General features: G+C 35.2%; 1 protein-coding gene across 7 annotated transcripts in view; it reads left to right on the top strand.

The window, feature by feature from the left end:
• Positions 1–16,561, top strand: part of KIF13A (kinesin family member 13A) — a 77,552-nt gene extending 60,991 nt beyond the window's left edge. For 2 of the 7 annotated variants that reach the window (XM_058174829.1, XM_058174832.1), the window contains 7 exons: positions 614–691; positions 1,842–1,886; positions 3,295–3,403; positions 5,762–5,898; positions 6,358–6,465; positions 13,063–14,101; positions 14,934–16,561. In XM_058174829.1, coding sequence (XP_058030812.1) covers positions 614–691; positions 1,842–1,886; positions 3,295–3,403; positions 5,762–5,898; positions 6,358–6,465; positions 13,063–14,101; positions 14,934–15,211 — 1,794 coding nt within the window. In that variant the 3' untranslated portion in view covers positions 15,212–16,561. Of the gene's footprint in view, positions 1–613; positions 692–1,841; positions 1,887–3,294; positions 3,404–5,761; positions 5,899–6,357; positions 6,466–8,652; positions 8,809–13,062; positions 14,102–14,933 lie in introns of those variants that run through there. The other 5 variants (XM_058174833.1, XM_058174836.1, XM_058174830.1 and 2 more) reach the window with 4 other exon arrangements.
• Positions 16,562–20,794: the final 4,233 nt, after the last annotated feature.

The following is a 20,794-nucleotide window of genomic DNA, read 5'->3' on the forward strand; positions in this document are numbered from 1 at the left end:
TAGGGGACTGGAGGATAAAACATATGAAGAACGGTTGCAGGAACTGGGTATGTCTAGTTTAAGGAAAAGAAGGACTAGGGGTGACATGATAGCAGTGTTCCAGTATCTCAGGGGTTGCCACAAAGAAGAGAGAGTCAAACTATTTTCCAAAGCACCTGAGGGTAGAACAAGTAATAATGGGTGGAAACTAATTAAGGAAAGAAGCAATTAGAACTAAGGAGAAATTTCCTGACAGAACAATTAATCAGTGGAACAACTTGCCTCCAGAAGTTGTGAATGCTCCAACACTGGGAATTTTTAAGAAGTTGTTGGATAACCATTTGTCTGAAATGGTGTAGGTTTTCCTGCCCGGGCAGGGGATTGGACTAGAAGACCTCCAAGGTCCCTTCCAACTCTGTTATTCTAGTCTAGTCTAGTCTAGTCTAGTCTAGTCTAGTCTAGTCTAAATGAAGTTCCTATTTATCCTGAAATATGATTTATGTTGCAATCTTCATATATACTGAGAATGGAGCCTTGTTTCTAAATAAATACATAAACATACAATATTGCTTGTTAATTGCCTAGCTCTATTAAAGTAAATAGAGTTCAGTGTGTTCCTTCTATTTTAACACAGGCAGTCACAGTTAAAGAAGCTCTTTCTGCTAAAACTCGACACCTACAAAGGAGTATTAGCACACCAAATGTTCACAATGTAAGATAATTTTCTAAGATGTTGCACTCCTGTATTACTGTAAATGTTAATGTCATAGTCAAGCATGTACAAATTTCAGATTGTGTAATAAGTGGGAATTTCCTGCAATACAAAATTAGCAATTTCTGCTAGTTTATTTGGGGCATTTTATTTATTTATTTACTCACTTTCTAAATCTGCCCAATCCACAGAGCAATTCAAGGTGGCTTACAGAGGATTAAAAACACATTGTAATAACAAGGAAGAATAAAAAAGATAAGGCATCTACACACAAGAAAGAGAGAAACTTCAGTTATATCTCACCCACCTGGTCCACAAACCTGCCCCTACCCAATATCTGCCAGCTTTTTGAAGCCATTCTGAATTACAACAGGGTTGGGATAGATCTTGGTGGGAAATGTTGATTTAGAGGATAAGCATATCTCCTGGGCCCATAACATGTTGTTTACTTGATGGACTTTTATGTGCAAACTTTGCCTGCTCTTATAGGAGGGGCATTGGGCAGAAAAGTGGTCCTGCTAATATCCGGATTAAGTTATGGAATGGAAAAATGGTTTAAGATAAGTAGTAGTAATAAAAAGAGTTGTGGTGGCACAGTGATTAGAATGCAGTACTGCAGGCTACCTCTGCTGTCTGCCAGCTGCCTGCAATTTGGCAGTTTGAATCTTACCAGGCTCAAGGTTGACTCAGACTTCCATCCTTCCAAGGTGGGTAAAATGAGGACCCAGATTGTTGGGGGCGATAGGCTGACTCTGTAAACTGCTTAGAGAGGGCTGTAAAGCGCTGTGAAGTGCTATTGCTGTTGCTAGTAGGAAATTTCCCTCTAAAATAAATTGCTTTTTAAACCACTTATAATCTTTCTGTCAGTGGTTGTCTATGTTAGTTGAGTAAATGTTTTAAAAAGACATTTGGAAATCTCAGTTGTATTTTTTGAAAGTTCAAGAACTATTTGGTATATGCTCAAAATTGCATTTAGAAAAATCAGTGCTAAGTATATGATAAATTGTAGATTAAGCTTTGTTTGCTATGGATGTAATATCATGTACAAATATATCAAAACTTAGTAGTAGATAGCCTGGGAGTGTACTGTAATTTCTTAGCAGGTTGATAGCATTCATTATATTAAAATTTGTTATGGTTGTTATTTTAGGTATCTTCTAGTCGATTAGATCTTTCTGGCTGTGATGAAGATAAGGTATTGGAATTATTGGCAATATATTTAGTATTTTAAAGTATTTTGTAAATATGATTACAAATCCTTTTTTTTATTTTTAATACAAAATTATATAGGTATCATTTAAAATCATATATATCAACAATTAGGAAAATGATTGCAGATTGTTTAGAATAAGTATGGTATTAGTAGAAAAAAAATCGGTGAATACTTGTTAAATTCAACAGAATGTTTCCTCTTGATTGATGGGGGAAATTATAAATTCAATTGTACCTATATAAAGATACCTAGAAGTTGTTTTCATTTCTTACTTACACACCAATAGTTTATAGGATGTTTTTGCACAATATGCCACTGTAAAGCATTGGATAATTGGAACCATGTTTATTCAGTCAGCGCTGAAGGATAAGTCTTTTAGTAGTTTGCAATAGGAACACAGTTAAAAAGAATATAAATACTTGAAATTGTTGTTTCATGAGTGTTAAAATATATAATCAATCACAGACTAGTCCTTATTTAATCACCATTTGTTCAATGACTGACCACTCAAAATTATGGCACTAAACAAATAATAGTTATGGCTGGTCCTTTGCAACAATCCTGTGGTGCTTGGTAACCTGCCTACGTTTATGACTACAGTGTACACTTCAACTCCCTTACCCCATCTCTTTTGGCCTAGTGAATGGACAGTGGTTGCCTTGGCTGGGCACACCTTGTCAGGAATTTTTGTTGCATAGAATATAATCTAAAATATATTGAAATGTTTGACCTTGATATTAATACTTCCCATGAAGTAGGTGAAATAGGAAGCTTTAATTTTTATTCCATTCAGTCATTGAAATGTGCATATAAAATTGAATAATTGCTAACTGTTTTATAGAAGTAATTTTAGATTTCTTTGTGTCATAAGATTTAGTAATCACTTGTAATAGACAAGGTGTTTCCAAGGCTGAAAACGTTACAAATCCAAACTGGGATTATCCGTAGGTTTTGTAATAGTAAATACTATCAGAGAGTCATACTAGATAGGCAGCTTTTGTCATTTGGATGGGATAATGATAAATATTAATCACTATTAACTAAGCGGTCCCTAACCTTTTTGGCACCAGGACCGGTTTCATGGAAGACAATTTTTCCATGGGGCAGGGGGAAGGAGGAACGTACAACCTAGATCCCTCGCATGTACAGTTTATAGTAGGTTTCACAGCCCAGTTTCTAACATGCATGGACTGGTAGTAGTCCGTGGCCTAGGAGGTGAAGACCCCTATATTAACTGATCGAAAGCCATATAATCATAAAACATGATGTACTGGCTCAAATCTCAGTGATGTGGAAACTATAAAGGAAAGAGGAATTTATGATGAAAGCAAATGAAAATGATGCTCTTTTACTTGAAAATTAATGTATTTTTTTCTGTTTACATCACAAGAGTTGGCTGGAAGGTCATCTAGATGTCATAGACTGTTCTAGTTATCAAGATATATCATGTTACGGTACTTTACCAAGGGATTCACCTCATAAAAATAAAGATAACAGTGGTAAGGTTTTCTTTTGTTTCATTGTTACATTAATAGTGTGAAATATAAATCCTGTTGCAGTTGTTTCATGTGCAATTTATACAGGCCAGACAAGTTTTATACTGTTATAATCTAAGCAAATAATATTTTTGCACAGCCGCAGAATTAGGACATTCTAAATTCCCAGATTAATCTGTCTTTCTAGGATTCTCTTAGCAACCTTAATATAAGAACCCTTTTCAAGAAATAATGTTGCTAAACATAGAAAATCATTTCTTGTCCACTGGTTTTTTTTACAAAGCTATACCATACAGGATTTTAGATTCAAAGTTGAAAAGATCTTTTAAAACATGCAGATGTTTCCCCTAGCATGAGACGACAACTCCTAAAATAAGCTGTATCTCTTTGAGATTGTATAGCTGCCCTCCATGGCTGCAACACAATCACAGGAAAATATACATTTGGGGCAAGGAGTTTCAAATAGATATTGCATGGGTACTCCAAAGTGCCATTTGTCTTTGAATCCTAAGTGGTACTCAGCCCTATTTCTTACCTTAACTTGATATATTGTTATTCCTTCAGATTTCTCAGGTTCTGTATTTGATTTTTCCATACCCCATCTCTGGTTTAGATCCAGTTTTCTAGCTACTATATTCTGATCTTAAAGGTGTGGTTTTTATATCTACAGATCTGAATCTGTAGGACTCCAGAGGTCTAATGCTTAAACTATGCCTTTAACTAAGGGAGGTTTTTCATTCATATGCTCATCCAGCCATATGCTCATCCTCCAGGCATTATGTGTTGACAGTATTATGTCATAAAGTTAATGAAGTAATAAAAAGGATGCATCACTATTATCCTGGTCTTTTGCTAAAGCATTTGAAATGGTAAAAGGCAATCTATTGGGAATCACTTAAATAGATACAGAAGATGAGCATTTAAATTAATAAATACAGAAAAATTCTTTTTATTATCTCATTATCTCTGTGAGTATTTTAGTTTCATAATAGGCAATGCACTTTCATTCCTATTGTGTTCTTATTGCCCACCAATAATGTTATTTTAATATCGGAATTTACTTATTTTGTAATTAATAACATATAATATTTGTTGCATTTTCCAGTGCGTATGAATGCCCCCCACTGATTAGCACATTTTATATAAAGCAGTCTCCATATTCATTTGAATTTAAGAACCTGGTTTACAACTTTTTTCATTGTTTAGTAAATTATTAGTAATTTATTCTGTGTTCTGCCATTAGTGCATGTTGCATTTGTCATAACATTACTACAAAGAGAGTAATTTCTCTGTAAATTCTACAGGAGGAAATTCTATAGAAGGGAAGCATAGGAAGAATGTGCATGTTTATGCAGTATGGTTTCTTAAAAAGCTATTTTAAAAAAAGCTAAAGCAGCACTGACAAAGATAAATGTTATTGCAGTGTGCAGTGTGTGTTTAATTACCTATGGACATGAGTATCAAGCTCCGCATAGGTGACAAGATAAAGGAAACAAAACCACAAAAATATATTTGATGATCTGGGGCAAAATAAATAAATAAAAAGAATATTGAGAGAGCATATTTCCAGTCAGGACCATACTGAGTTAATTAAGGCAAAATCTTTCTGAAAAGCTTGTTCCTGCAGCTTTGTGGTCTCTTCTCACCTTTAAATATTACTCCTCCTTTCTTCCTTTCCACAGTGCTGCACACCACAAATGTTACTTTAATATGCTCTGGCTACCTAGAAACAGTATATGTTACTGTTTTTTCCCCCCTTTTATTGAAACCATAATAGAATTGATATAGTCCTGTGAACTGAAACTACAAAAGTATTGCCCTCTAGACTCTAAAATGTTCTATTTAAGACTCTGCACTGTATTCTATACACAGATAAGATGATGGAAAAGCTTTCTCAAGGAAATGTTTAGTAAATTGAATGCAAAATTAGAAGTGGTTTTGGTCAGAAAGAATCTTATGGTTCAAAAAGTATTTGCTGTATGGAAATTTCCCTTCTGTGGGGTACCATTCATGGAACATTTACCATCTGTTTGCGTTATAATAAAAAACAAACTGGCCTTTGAAATGGCGCTTATCAGTTTGTGATGCTGCTCATTCTCGGAGAATGATTGGATGAATAATAGGATTAGTGAACCTGAAGAATCCTATGAAATGTAAATGATCCTACTTCATTCAATATTCCTCTGTGAGTGTTCTGAATAAACAATGCGGATAGTTCAAGAACAAAACCACTAAAGACATTAATAAACTCATGACCAAATATTTTGTGAAGCTTTATTTGCCTTTCACAGCATTTGCCGAATTATTTTTCAGTTGATGTTCAAATAATGAATGTTTGTTGTGTTTTTATTTTGCAATCAGAGAATCTACACACATCAAGTATCAGTTCACTTAAAGCTTTCTCTCCACAACCACCCAAATTTTTCAAACCATTAATGCCAGTAAAAGAAGAGAACAAAAAGGCCTCTCTTGAGACGCAGCCTCTACTTAGCAAAGAGGTAAGTAGTAGGAAGAAATATAGGTGTTAGTAACATATTAGTAACAATATTAGACTTTATATGTGGATAGTAATTATTTTTACCTAGGAAGAAGCTCACAGTTTGTATGTATGATACGAAAGCATTTGGAATTGGATTTTAAACTTGGTCTGTTTATTTAAATGGGGTACTATTTCAGTGTCACCTCCCTATGGTAAACATTCTTGCATGTATTATATTTTTGCTTAAACATGTTTGCATGCATAAATGTCTAACCTGAGCTGTCATATCTGTAGCACTTTGTTTGAAGCATTGTTTTTAAAGTCAAAGCTCATTTTGCATGGATTTCTACAATTAGTTTAAGTGCCATGCCTAGATTATTTTAATAAGAGAACAAGAACCTTTTGTGTTGTACTAACATGCATGGTTGAACGTCAGTATTTTCTTTGTGTGATGTTTTGTGTATCTTAACCTTTGCAGAGCATGCCATCATCTCAGGTATATAATGCTGATTGTGTTGTGTTGTCGTCAGGAAATAATGGCAATAGCATGCCATTAGAACTCAATAGCATACAAGAGGCAAAGACTGTAAGTGTTGCATTTGTTTCTGACTTAAAGCCCAGTGGCCATTCTAAATAAGCATTTATGCTCCAGCTATAAAGGGAAAATGCATGTATACAGTATTCTTTATTGCATGGTGGTGCTTATGAAAGTGATAAAATCGACACATTTATATTTTAGACCAATCATTTATTTATAATATTTCACTTTTTAAATGAAGGATAGGATTTAAAGATATATATTTTCACCACCGCCCCCAACTAGGATTGGAATTTGAAAAATTGGCACTAATTTCAACTTTTACCAGCATTCTAAAACTTTTCATTTTTAATTTATAGAGTACTTAATTGAAAGTGATTACCTTAGACTGAGCACAGTTAGTATTAAAAGTATTAACAGGCAAGTTTGCCATTCACTTGTGCATGTATGTATACAAATTCATGCATGCATGGACCAACTTGATAAAATATAGAAGGCAAAATCCAGATTTAACACACATAACAGGGCAATAAAATAGATTTTCCTGCTCTTCTCACAATAGGCCTTTTAATTCCTTGACAATAGTATATAGAAAGTCAAGGGACTCTATTGAATAAAGGATGATATGGAGCATGGAGCAGAGGGAGAAGTGAAAAGTCCTTCAGGAAGCAGGGTTCTTTTCTTCCTCCTCTTCACCTTTGTTCTAGAGAACCAGGAACTTTTTGTAAAGTGTTTTTGGAATTTGAGAGGTTTCCGATTCTGTTTTTTGTGAAAACCAAAAGAAAATATATGGCAAATCTGTTTTAAGGCTTATCAACTCTAAGCGTCCTTCCAGAATGCTTAAAAAAGCAACTAGAACATGCTTATACTCTTCCATGTTTAGAAATCTTAGCCCTATCTTTCCAGTTACATTCCATTATCTTAAACAATTATACCAGTGGTCCAACCTTTCAACTCCATGGACTGGCAGTGATTTGCCCGCCACTTGCTCAGCCCAGTCCATGGACCAGGGTTTGAAGAAAATAGTATAAATATGACTATAGGTAGTGTTTGACTTACAACAGTTCATTTAGTGACGGTTTGAAGTTACAACAGCACTGAAAAAAGTTACTTATGACCATTTTTTACACTTATGACCGTTGCAGCATCCCTGTGGTCATATGATTTACATTCGGATGTTTGACAATTGATTCATATTTATGATGGTTACAGTATCCCAACGCCATGTGATCCCCTTTTGCAACCTTCTTACAAGCAAAATCAATGGGAAGGCCAGATTCACTTAACAACCGTGTTACTAACTCAGCAACTGCAGTGGTTCACTTAATAAATGTGGCAATAAAATGATGTAAACAGGGGCAAAACTCACTTAAATTTCTCACTTAGCAACATAAATTTTAGGCTCAATTGTGGTTGTAAGTTGAGGACTACCCTGTACTACATTTCCCATTACATTTATAAGCCAATTTCTAGCTGAAGTGATCTAGCCGTGCTCACTCAGTGTCTTTTTCTGCATAGTAATTCAGAGTATACCGCTTAATGTGAAAGTAAAAACTGAATATAAAATGCCCAATAGATGTTGCAGCAATACATTAAAAATATACTTTTACAAGAAAGGAACATTATCCATTTTGTTATATAACCATGTTTTCGCAATTTATAATTGAGATGCATGAGATTTCCTTAAATGTTTTTATTTTTAATGTAAGCCATCCCGAATCCTTTGGGAGCTGGATGGCCTCTACATTTTATAAATAAATATGTTGACTATTCCACATGAACATTTCAGTTCAGTAGTATAAATATTGATGAATCCTTTATTTTTAAACTGATATAAAAATCTGATGTGTGCACCAGCAAACTATTATGAATAGTTTGACATACTATTGACATACTATTCCCTATGACATACATAGAAAGGTAATAATAAATTCATGTTAGAATCTAGATATATTATATAAACGTGTAGTGTAACTTAAACTCATCTGGAGTAGCCACTATCCTAAATTGTCATATTAAATTTATAGACAGCTAAATATTATAGCCTATACCACAAATTGCCTAGTTCCCTTTTTATTTAAAAGCATTTATCAAATAACATCTTGGTCAAGATTCAGTACTTTTATGAAGTAAAACCATTTTCTTCATGCACAAAAAATGTGGGTTTTTATTCTCTTGTTGATAAAATGCTGCCAAAAACTAATTTTTCCCTGGCTTTTATTTCTTCTGTGGAAGGATTCTTCAGAGTAGAAGAGGGTTGCCAGGAATTTTCCCCTTGTTCCAGGACTTTGATTGGATATGTTGTATTGTTGATAACTTAGCTAATGAAGGATAAGACAAGAAGATTCTGAAATGATTAGACCATTTTGGATTAGTTTTAAAAAGTCTATTGAATGGTGAGCCCATTTTATAGATTTCTGGATCTTAGACATTGTAATAAATTTTAATAACAGTATGACTGAAGTTTGGCCAGTATGTTTCAAACCACTTTTAGTACATTTTCCAAAATGAAGTCTAGTATTGTATTCAGATTACATGGTGTTGTTTTGATATGCCCAGATAGTTAAAATAGATAGCTATAATATATAACTTTGGATATATCAGAAAACAGCAATGTCTGTTATACTAATAAGTAAGCAGTATTGTCCAAAAATCACTTGACAGTGAGATTGTTGGCCACAGAATGTTGCTTTAATTTTCTGAAGCTGTCTGAGAAAACAGCACAAGTTCTGAGATTTAAGTCTTAAGACAATTATAATGTACTTTTTTTAAAATACAAGAATCCCCTCCCAGTAATAATAGAGGACTGAGATCTGGAGATTTTTTTTCTTTATTAGGGAACCCCAAGTAGTGACAGAATGATGACTGAATGTACAGAATGATGACTGAATGTACAGAAATAGTTTCAGATCTGACAAACGTTTTATTGTATTCTGATCTATTGAACAAATTAACTGAGCATTGTTCAATAAACAGCCAATTCTATTCATTTAGCTAATGATACTTGGCCATTAATTCAAATTATGATTTTAATTAAAAATGGCAAGTTACAATCAATTTACATCATCAATGTACATTACTCTCTGCAGAAAGAAAAAAACTTATAGAAATAAATTTTGAAAATTTTAAAAAGGATTTGTTTTTAGAATTTTAAACTTAACAATACTTGGGCTGAACATATTTTTTTAAATCATTGTCTCACTTCTTTTATTAAGTCCCCCTGAAAATTGTTCCTACCATTTAGGTGACTATCAGAGGGGAGCATGGCCATTACTATTTCAATTTGCAAATTATGGTGGAAAATAAGTATTTGGTCAATATCAAAAGTTCATCTCAATACTTTGTTATATATCCTTGGCAATGACAGAGGTCAAACGTTTTCTGTACGTCTTCACAAGGTTTTCACACACTGTTGCTGGTATGTTGGCCCATTCCTCCATGCAGATCTCCTCGAGAGCAGTGATGTTTTGGATTGTCGCTGGGCAACACGGACTTTCAACTCCCTCCAAAGGTTTTCTGTGGGGTTGAGATCTGGTGACTGGCTAGGCCACTCCAGGACCTTGAAATGCTTCTTACGGAGCCACTCCTTCGTTGCCCGGGCAGTGTGTTTAGGATCATTGTCATGCTGAAAGACCCAGCCACATTTCATCTTCAATGCCCTTGCTGATGGAAGGAGGTTTGCACTCAAAATCTCACGATACATGGCCCCATTCATTCTTTCCTTTACATGGATCAGTCATCCTGGTCCCTTTGCAGAGAAACAGCCCCACAGCATGATGTTGCCACTCCCATGCTTCACAGTAGGTATGGTGTTCTTTGGATGCAACTCAGCATTCTCTCTCCTCCAAACACCACGAGTTGAGTTTCTTCCAAACAGTTCTACTTTGATTTCATCTGACCATATGACATTCTCCCAATCCTCTTCTGGATCATCGAAATGCTCTCTAGCAAACTTCAGACAGGCCCGGACATGTACTGGCTTAAGCAGGGGGACACGTCTGGCACTGCAGGATCTGAGTCTCTGGCGGTGTAGTGTGTTACTGATGGTAGCCTTTGTTACGTTGGTCCCAGCTCTCTGCAGGTCATTCACTAGGTCCCCCCGTCTGGTTCTGGGATATTTGTTCACCGTTCTTGTGATCATTTTGACCCCACGGGGTGAGATCTTGCATGGAGCCCCAGATCAAGGGAGATTATCAGTGGTCTTGTATGTCTTCCATTTTCTAATTATTCCTCCCACAGTTGATTTCTTCACACCAAGCTGCTTGCCTATTGCAGATTCAGTCTTCCTAGCCTGGTGCAGGTCTACAATTTTGTTTCTGGTGTCCTTCGACAGCTCTTTGGTCTTCACCATAGTGGAGTTTGGAGTGTGACTGTTTGAGGTTGTGGACAGGTGTCTTTTATATTGATAACAAGTTCAAACAGGTACCATTAATACAGGTAATGAGTGGAGAACAGGAGCCTCTTAAAGTAGAAGTTACAGGTCTGTGAGAGTCAGAAATCTTGCTTGTTTGTTGGTGACCAAATACTTATTTTCCACCATAATTTGCAAATAAATTCGTTACAAATCAGACAATGTGATTTTCTGGATGTGTTTTCTCATGTTGTCTCTCCTAGTTGAGGTATACCTATGATGACAATTACAGGCCTCTCTCATCTTTTTCAGTGGGAGAACTTGCACAATTGGTTGCTGACTAAATACTTTTTTGCCCCACTGTATATATACAGCTCCACAGTGCTTTATAGCACTCTCTAGGAGTTTACAAGATCAGCATATTTTTCCTAACAACTGGGTCCTCATTTAACTGACCTCAGAAGGATGACAGTCAACCTTGAGTCCACCAGGATCGAACTCTAGGCTGTGGGCAGAGTTAGCCAGCAATACTGCATACTAACCACTGTTCCACCAGAATTTTCACAGTCCAGTCCTTAGATAGGACAGAATGAGGAGGCCCCAGACCAGTGTTTTTCAACCTTGGCAAATCTAATGCATGTGGCATGCATGCTGAATGTGGAATTGAACTGAAGCCCACACATCTTAAATTAGATTATGAAGTTGAAAGAACCAACCTGGAAGAAAGTAATGGCAGACTATTCATATTGAAAACTGCTAGGTCTTATTTCTGTATTCACCAGGAACTGAGTATGTTCTAAATAAGACTTTTTTTCTTAAGCACTAAAAATATTTTTGGGAGAATGCATTGCTTTTGAAACTATAAACTGCAGAACAAAATTCTATTGGAAAAAAAGGAAATTTTTCTAGTATCTGAATATCCATTAAATACTATAATTTTATAAATGCCTGATTTGTTGCATTCCTTTTATAATTCAGATTTTAAAAACTATGATCTTCTGTACAAATACTGTATGTTAGGGCATAAAGTCATAAAATGGTTACATTGTAAAAGGTGTAGGCATTTATACTAGATTTTTTTCCTTGGATTTTCCATATTTTATTATAATTGTCATCCTGATATACTTGTACTAATGGTTACATGTGATAGTTAATTGCATGCTTTCATTTAATTCCAGCACCAATTCTGATTGTGTTGATAGCTTAATATATAAGTTGTAGGTACATATCTGTACAGTTAACAGTTAATTTGTATTTTTAGAGAATGATATTAACATCTATATTGTGATAATAGTTTAATCAGAATGAAATAATAGATGTTAAATTAGAACTTGATACTATTCAAACTCTTAGATGCTGGAATCTGAACGTAGTTTTGCACCACATAGCTTCATGTTCATTTTTCTTAAATCATACTGTACACCATGTAATCCATCCTGGCAAACTGTTAAAACAGAATGGATATTTTTTTAAAAAAACAAGTATGATGGGGACTGAAAGAATATCAAACATCCTGATGGATGCACGCCATTTTCTGAATAAGCTTTATACAGTATTGTGGATCCCAACTGTAAAGATTCTTAGAGAGACCTGGCAAATAACAACCTTCATTAATACAAAAAACACATGTTAATATGAATAGCAGATGTTCTTTAAAAGTAAGACTAATAAGTTCCACTAAAGTAAAATAAAATGAAATTCATGCCAGGAGGATTTTAGTATTTGGAAAAATAGCATTATTTTACTAGTTCATTGTAACAAGGCTAATGTGATAAAGAAATTATTCTTTATTAAAAGCTAATTTAATGGGAGGTACCAATTACTGTTATTTATAAAAAGAGTTTCAAACATATATTAAACATTTTTGAAAGTTCACAACCTGAATATTTAATAGCTTCATTTTGTTCTGTTTCATACAATACTCATAATTTTATTAATATGTAAGAATTGTTTCTCTCTGATTCTACATGTCGGAAACTGCCATAACCCAAAGTTTTAAATGCATTTAATGATAACACAATTAACAAAAATAACATTTTCATTAAATCAGTTGTAATACTTTTTTTTATAATTTGAGATAATTACAATTCAATATAATTGTAATGAATGAAGTAAATAGTTATTCATGTTGTTTTATCTTATGTAATAAATTACTAATTTTGAAATGATAAGACTGCTAGAATTTTTGAAACATTACACTAAGTTCTTATTACATGCTGATTAAATAATATCACAGTAACTTCTTTCCTTTGTTTAAAATGTAGGAATATTGATATCACATTCTTATCCTTTAGCAGGACTCTGAGGAAGATGATGATTTGGAGATTAATAACAAGAAACCTTATGTGCCCGTGGAATTTGCTGATTTCAGTGTTTACAATGCTAGTCTGGAAAATAAGGAATGGTTATCCACTAAAGGAGATTGTACAAACTCTTGTGTTACCGAGAAAGAAATATCTCGTAGCCCCACCACAAGCAGTATTACAAGTGGCTATTTTTCTCATAGTGCCTCCAATGCAACTTTATCGGATATCCTTATTCCATGTAGTGAAAGCACGGACCAATTAGCCAATCAGACGAGGGATTTGGATTCAAATGACCACTCTGTAGCACACCTAACCCACGTTTTAAAATCATCAAACCAGGGAGTTTCAGAGGCAGAAAGGGACTTGGCTAAATGTAAAAAACCGGTATCGCCAATCACAGCAACTTATGCCTTAGCAACAGAAGTTCAAGTGTCTGAAAGCACAAGTGTAAATGCTCCAAGGTTACAGTGTTCCTCTTTGGATTACTCTACTAACAAACATGAGATTGAATTTCCATCTCGAGAAGCAACAGTTGAGCATATTTCAAATGTTTTTGAGGATCATGCATTTACAGAATTCATGGGTGTTGATGACGCAAAAGAATTTGAATGTTCCACAAGTATAACTTCTAACAGAAAAAAAAAGTTCTTAGTATCTGGAATGAACTCTGTCATACCTTTCTCAAAAAATGTTGATGACCAAGATAGTGCTTTGAGCTGTCTGGAATCTGGATCGATGGGATACGACCTGTCAAGTAGTGTTGAAAATCCTTCGTTGAACACTAGAGAAAAAGAGTCTTCCAATTGCCAACAGTGTGCAGATTCTCTCCCAGCAGGTGATTTCGTTGGAAAAAATAATTTAGATGTCCCAAGTTCTGAAGATTCTATTTCTGAAGGACATCCTAATTGGTTGGCAGTAGGAGAGCAAGTATATGTTGATGATAATAAGACTGGCACAGTAAGATACATTGGGCCTGTGGATTTTTCAACTGGTACTTGGGTTGGCATTGAATTACACATTCAAATGGGTAAGATTTCATAATTTTTATAAAATATTTAGAATCTTATACCAGCAAATTATTTAGTAGTATAGGTAGTCCTTGGCTTACAATAGTTCATTTAGTGACCTTCAAAGTTACAGTGGCATTGAAAAAAGTGACTTATGACCCTTTTTCACACTTACGAGTGTTGTAGCATCCCCATGGTCACGTGATCAAAATTCAGATGCTTGGCAACCTGTTCATATTTTTGACGGTTGCAATGTCCTGGGGACATAGGATTAGCTTTTGCGACCTTCTGACAAGCAAAGTCAATGGGGAAGCCAGATTGACTTAACAACGTTACTAACTTAACACCTGCAGTGATTCACTTAACAACAGTGGCAAGAAAAGACTTCTGGTGATTACATGGGTATATACATGCAGTTCTCTTGGCAATGTTTTCAGAACTGGTTTGCTGATACTTTCTTGCTAGGATTGAGAGAGTGAGTGATTGGCCAAAATCAACTAGCTGGATTTGTGCCCAAGAGAGGACTAGAAATCAGGTTCTCTTACTTGTGGTCAACACTTCCTATCTGCTATAGCAAACTGGCTCTCTCATGTTTGCTTGGTAGAGTGAAATTATAAACTTGTTAAGAGACATTTTCAGCAATAAATTTACTATCTACCAAAACAGTTCTTCACAAAAGAGTTCTTCCTTTAGCTGGGGAATCTCAATCCAGAGAAGATAATATTTTAAGGAATATTTGCATAGCTCTAGAAATTAATTCCTCTGATGATTATAAATCTTCAGATTTTCAGTCTAATTCTTACTAAAATTGCAGCATAACAAGGTGATAATGTAACTTTTATTTGCTTTCAGGAAAACATGATGGAACTGTAAAAGGCAGAGAATACTTCCATTGCAAGCCACAACATGGGATATTTGTTCGTCCTGAATGCCTTGCTAAATCACCAGCTCAAGTAAAGTTACGCAGTAGAACTTCACAATCTCAGGTATTTTCCAATGTGGAGAAGTTGAAAAGTTCAACATTTCAAGGATCATCCCCTCTCAAAGCAGAAGCCTTCTGTCAATCAGGAGATGCAGCAGCTTCTGCTTTTTCTAGAAAACAGGAGATTAGGAAATCTTGGATTAACTGAAGTTGGTTTTGGTTTTGCACTTGCTGCACATATCACTGGGGGTGGGGAGGGAAACAGTTTTTTAAAAAACAATTTTAGTTTTAAGATGTAATTGAATGTTTGAATCACAGATATAATTCTATGGTTCTTTTTTTAAAAAAAAATAGAATATGTTGACTGTGTATCATTTGTCTACCCGAAAGGCAAACACGGTTGCACACAAAAATACAATCTTATCATAAGCTGGATATGTACCCCATTGAGCTCAATTGGATTCTTGAGAATGGATGTATATCAATGCACTGTTTGTAGATAAAACTGTGAGTTTTACTGAATGTTACTGAACAAATTGGGTTACATTTTATACAGAATATTTTATTGGGTGGAAAGGTCACAGGATGTAAATATGCATCTGAGGGGAAATCCTACAATATCTTAATTACCAAAGAATTTGTATTAGATTAATACACATGCTGTTTATATCATGGTTTAATGGTATGGATATGTTTTAACTGACAGCTTGGTGCCATATTTCTAGAGATTAATACCAGGCATCATGCTACCATATATCTTTTGTTTAATATGAACACTGAAGATACTGTTTTCACTTTGATTTTATGTTTTGTCTTCCTATGGGCCTGCCACTGTGTCAACTTGACATTTATTGGAAATATTTAAAATGCCTAAATATTGTATATATGGCATTTTTGTGTGTGTACATGCCAGGCATTCTAGATGCAGGAACAGTATTACTGCTTTTTAAAAACATGGGCACAAGAAAGAAAATAGCAGTACAGCATCACAAGTACAAAAAAATGCACTGTTTGTTGCTGGCTGTGTGACAAGACTTAGATAAAATGTTCTGAGGTGATTTAATCTGTAAATATATTTTTATATGAACTTGTATTATGATTTGAGGGTTTAGGGAATTGTTCCATGTATAGATACTACGCTGGATATATGTAAAGTAGCAAATGGTTCAAGAAAAAGGAAATATGAATGGCCTACTGTAGTTTTCACTTTTTAGAAAGTAATTGAGATAATGGGACCTTATGGACAAACTGCTGCTACTGCTGTTTGATTTGTATGTATAGTAAGCTAACTCCTAGTATTTTGCAATTATTGTAAAGAATGTAATTTATATTCTATTTCTGCTATACTGTATTTAATTGGTACAGAACAATTGTGTTAGAATACAGAGTGTTTACTTCAGATTTTTATAAACGTTTTTGCTTATTTGATTTTATATTCTGTAACACACCATTTTATTAACTAAACTGTTCAGTAATTCAAAGTTTAGCATATTCTATACTTTATGTCTGGATACACTTTTTGAAGATGATAAAGAATTAAAGTTGTAAAGTATGTTCATTGATGATTTCGTCAATCCCCTCTGCAAAACCAACATTCCTCACGTTGACTATGAGGCATATGGTCTTGTACCATTAGGTAGCTTCCAGCTTATAAAAGGAAAGCTTCTTCATCACACATAATTACCCTATTGAGTCCGAAATTATGATTTCTGCTGGTGATGAGAGAAGGAAAGTAATTTTGCCAGTTTTTCCTATTTCTTTTGCCCCTTGAAGAGGGCAAGGAGGATCCTCATCAGCACCAAGGAGTATGGGAGGAACTGGTGACAATCATTTGGGATTATGGGCCGTTTTAGAAGTGATTCTACAGGGGTGCTTCAGAGCACAAATGGTAGCACTTGTCTGCAACTTCCACATCTTTTCCCAGGGTTACATGCTGCAATGGAAGATAAGCACATGATTTCAGAAAAAGATGCAGCTGTATTAAAGGGCACAGACAGCTGCTCCCCCCACATCGAAGCATTTCACATATCTAATAGTCTATGAAAAAGATTGTGAATAAGCATGAGGTATGAATGATAGTACATTTTTTTCTTTGCTGAAAAACAAGGATAGCTTTGAAGATTAAACTCTTATTAGCCAGTTGCTTGACTAGTGAACAGAACCATTTTTGTGACATTTAAAAACAGCCTGTCTTGTCTTTCTATTCTTATTTCATCTATATTTTCTCCTTGCCTCACCCAGTTATGTACCTTCTCCATTTTCACTGCCGCTACTCCCACTCCTGAACGCATTAAAAGAGGGAGGGAAATTGTGTGTTGAGAGAATGGTTGGTATATGCAGGTAGAAGTTCACTTAATTTTATAAATGGGATATATTCCTGCACAGGCCATTTTAATCAGTAGTTATGAGTTCGGTTTTGTCTAGATGTGGCTTCTAATGCTATATGGCAATAGCACTTTAGACTTATATACCACTTCACAGTGCTTTTGCAGCCCTCTCTTATATTTATATATACATAAACACTACATACAGACACATAAATGCCACACACCAATGCAGTTATTAAGGAGAGAAATCTTATTTCAACTAGAGGTTTACAACAATTATAAAATGCCACTTAAAAACTATTTTAGTATTCTTAAATCTGATACTGATAACCAACATTGTGGGTACCATATACTGCATGTATTTGTGGGTTGGGCATAAAGTAAGCTGGATACTGTTACTGTATTATGACGACATTTCTTTGACATTTCTCCATCTAGCCTACTCCACGTCCAGAGGAGGACTCTGAATATTTTTGGCCTGGCCATACAGAATGAAATACAGTATCATAGTTCCATGTTTTTAAATTTATATGGCTACTTGGTTAATGTGTAGCTTTGTCCTTTGCTGCCCCACTATATTATGCCAGGAAACCCACTGGGAATCAGTGCATCTAGCAATGTGCTGATATCCAGATTCTTATTGTGCAAAGGGCTTTAGCATGAGCAAACAACTCCCTTAATGTGTTAAACTAGCCACATTTAAAGGTTCTTGTGTTTGCTTTGGAGGTTGTCTCTATGAAAATAGTTCTGCTGGGACGAAAAGACCTACAGAATGCTAGGAAGTGGGATCTCTCCTTCCAAAGCCCTGCTTTTAAATGCTTTGCCCAACCCTATTAAGCAGTGCCAGCAAATAATTTAGTAACCACTTGTATATTCTAAATTCAGTTTATTGTAACAACGGGTGCATACAGAGCATCACCAAAAAGTTCAAACATCTCTAATCAATTCTAGAATTGTTTTAATGTAAAAACTACTTGTATGTTCCATTTCTTCAGCAACACTTATCTAACAATTCCCATATGAACTGTTGGAAGGAAACATATATAATATATAGTACTTCATGTATTTATTTAAAGTATTAGTTGCGTAACTTTCTAACTAAAAAGTTCAATGTTAAGAAATAAAGGTAATACAGAAATAATAAAAATAGGGTAAATATCAATTGCTTGTGTCTTTTTTTAAAGAATAAGAGACCTGAGTAGAAAGCAACAATGAGAATAAATAGCCTTACACAAACAGTTTAAGGCCTTCCATAAAATAAGTTGTTCATATTTGCAAGAGGGAGTTTCACAACTGAGGGCTTAGTTGGCTTCAGTACATGCATTATTTTCTACAAAATTCAACTTTTTACTAAATGTAGCCCTTTAATCCTCTTTCAAAATGCAAACTACATTATCAAATTTAGCTTTGAAAACTGCTACAGTTTAGTGGGAAAAGTTATGGTATATTGTCTCTCAACACCAATAATCCTAACAGTATAATAGTTATAAAACAGACTCAAATCAATCAGGTAAAAGAAATAGATACTGATAAAGAGTTTAATGGATTTTAAAAACATGCTTTTTTAAACATGGGATTCAGAAATACTAGCCAGGTAGTTTCATCAGATTAGGATCTGAATGAATGGTAGAATTATTCCCATTTTGAAAAAGAATGACAAGCATTTATCTGATTTAACTAACACTTGCTTCAGTAAACAGTTGGGAGTCTGGAATGAAATACTTCATTCTCTTTCATCAAGAGAAGAAAACGTTGCTGTGTTTTGCTTTTCTTAAGCAAAGCAAGACTTGTCATCCTTATAGATAATCCACATTTTACTCGGTTTCATGTCCAGTCACAAATTCCTGCTAACTTCTTCAACATAGTACCATTATAGTAGATTGCACAGTCAGTCAGATGTTTAGACTGGATTTGGCATTTGTATCCACCTTTTTATTATTATTATTGTTCATTGCACAGTTGTTAAGTAATTTAAAGTAGTGAACATACATAATACTCCCTCCTATATTCCCACAAGCCTGTGAGATGGGTTGAACTGAAAGAGTGACTAACCCAAGGTCATCCAGGCAATTTTTGTGCTTAAAGTGGGATAGAATTCATTGTCTGGTTTCTAGGCCGTCATCTCTTCATAGTACATATTACAATGTACTACCTGCCTAGCCAAATACACTAACATAGAAATAGCTGGAATCGTGGACCTCATTAAACGCCGCCTCATTATCTATTTTCAGTTTGATGAACAAGTATACCTGTTGTGACCCAGGCCCAAGTAAGTAGTAGGAAACTCAGTCAGTGTAAAAACAAACAAACTTTATTCGAACAGCTGAGAATTACTTCATTCTCAGCATAGTCCAACTAAATTAAAGCAAATTCCTCCCAACACAATTCTTCTGTCCTATCACCAACCTTGGTCCAATTAGGCAAACTGCCAAAGGCCTTTCTTGGCAAAAGTTCAGAAGACACTGATATGAAACAAATGCAACAAGACAAAGCTATCAATGTATTCTGGCAAAGAGTCCAAATGCCGTCGCTGGTCTTTTAAACCTTATGGGAGGGGCCAATCCTCTATTGGCGTTACTCCCAAGTCATCCTCTTTGCTTTAGCTGCTCTTGCCTTCTGGCAGCTCTTCTCATGCATGCATTAGGAACAGGCTCCTCCTGTTCCTCTGCCTCACTACTGTCAGCCTCTGGAGGCTCTAGAGTCTGCATATCACTCGCCCTGGCCCCACCTCTGCCTCTGACGCAGAGTCCTCATCCGGGCCTTCCCCCGGCTCCAGGACTGGCCCATGCTCTTCCTCAACCTTAGTCTGTCAAAAACATCTCAGAACATCTCAGCCATATGTCAAAAACATCTCAGAAACAACGACAGACTATATTATGGTACAACCACACAGCATCACCCATCACTGTAGGACACAAACCCACTAAAGGTCTCCAAAGCATCTTATGTAAACTAAAGACCCAACAACCAAAAAAAGAAAAAGTCATCTACAACATACAATGTAAAAATTGTAATAGCTGCTATGTAGGACAGACAGCAAGAAGACTAGCAGAATGCATCCAGGAATATCAAATAACAATCAGGGTTGCATTAAAATCTTTAATCTTAGAACACATGGACAGACTCATAGTTTCAACTGGGAAACTCTGAGCATCCTAGCCCAAGCTAAATCCAAAAAAACAGCCAAAGCTTGGCATTCAGACAAATAAGCCATCAATGGACACATAGAGATAAACCACACTTACATACCATTAAAAACAAAAATTCCAAAAGCTAAGGGGGAAACAAAAAGACCAGAATATATCCTCTCCAAAGACAACACTCAGATGACCAGATATTAACACCCCTCAAACAATCAAGCAGAAAACAATACCTCAAGATCTCAAATAAACTCAGTTATTTTATAATCATTCTTTTGGAAGAAAATAGAATTGTAAGACTTCTAGGTGTGGCAGTGATGGCCC

The sequence above is a fragment of the Ahaetulla prasina genome, chromosome 3, assembly GCF_028640845.1.
Source record: "Ahaetulla prasina isolate Xishuangbanna chromosome 3, ASM2864084v1, whole genome shotgun sequence".
In the NCBI taxonomy this organism is placed as follows: domain Eukaryota; kingdom Metazoa; phylum Chordata; class Lepidosauria; order Squamata; family Colubridae; genus Ahaetulla; species Ahaetulla prasina.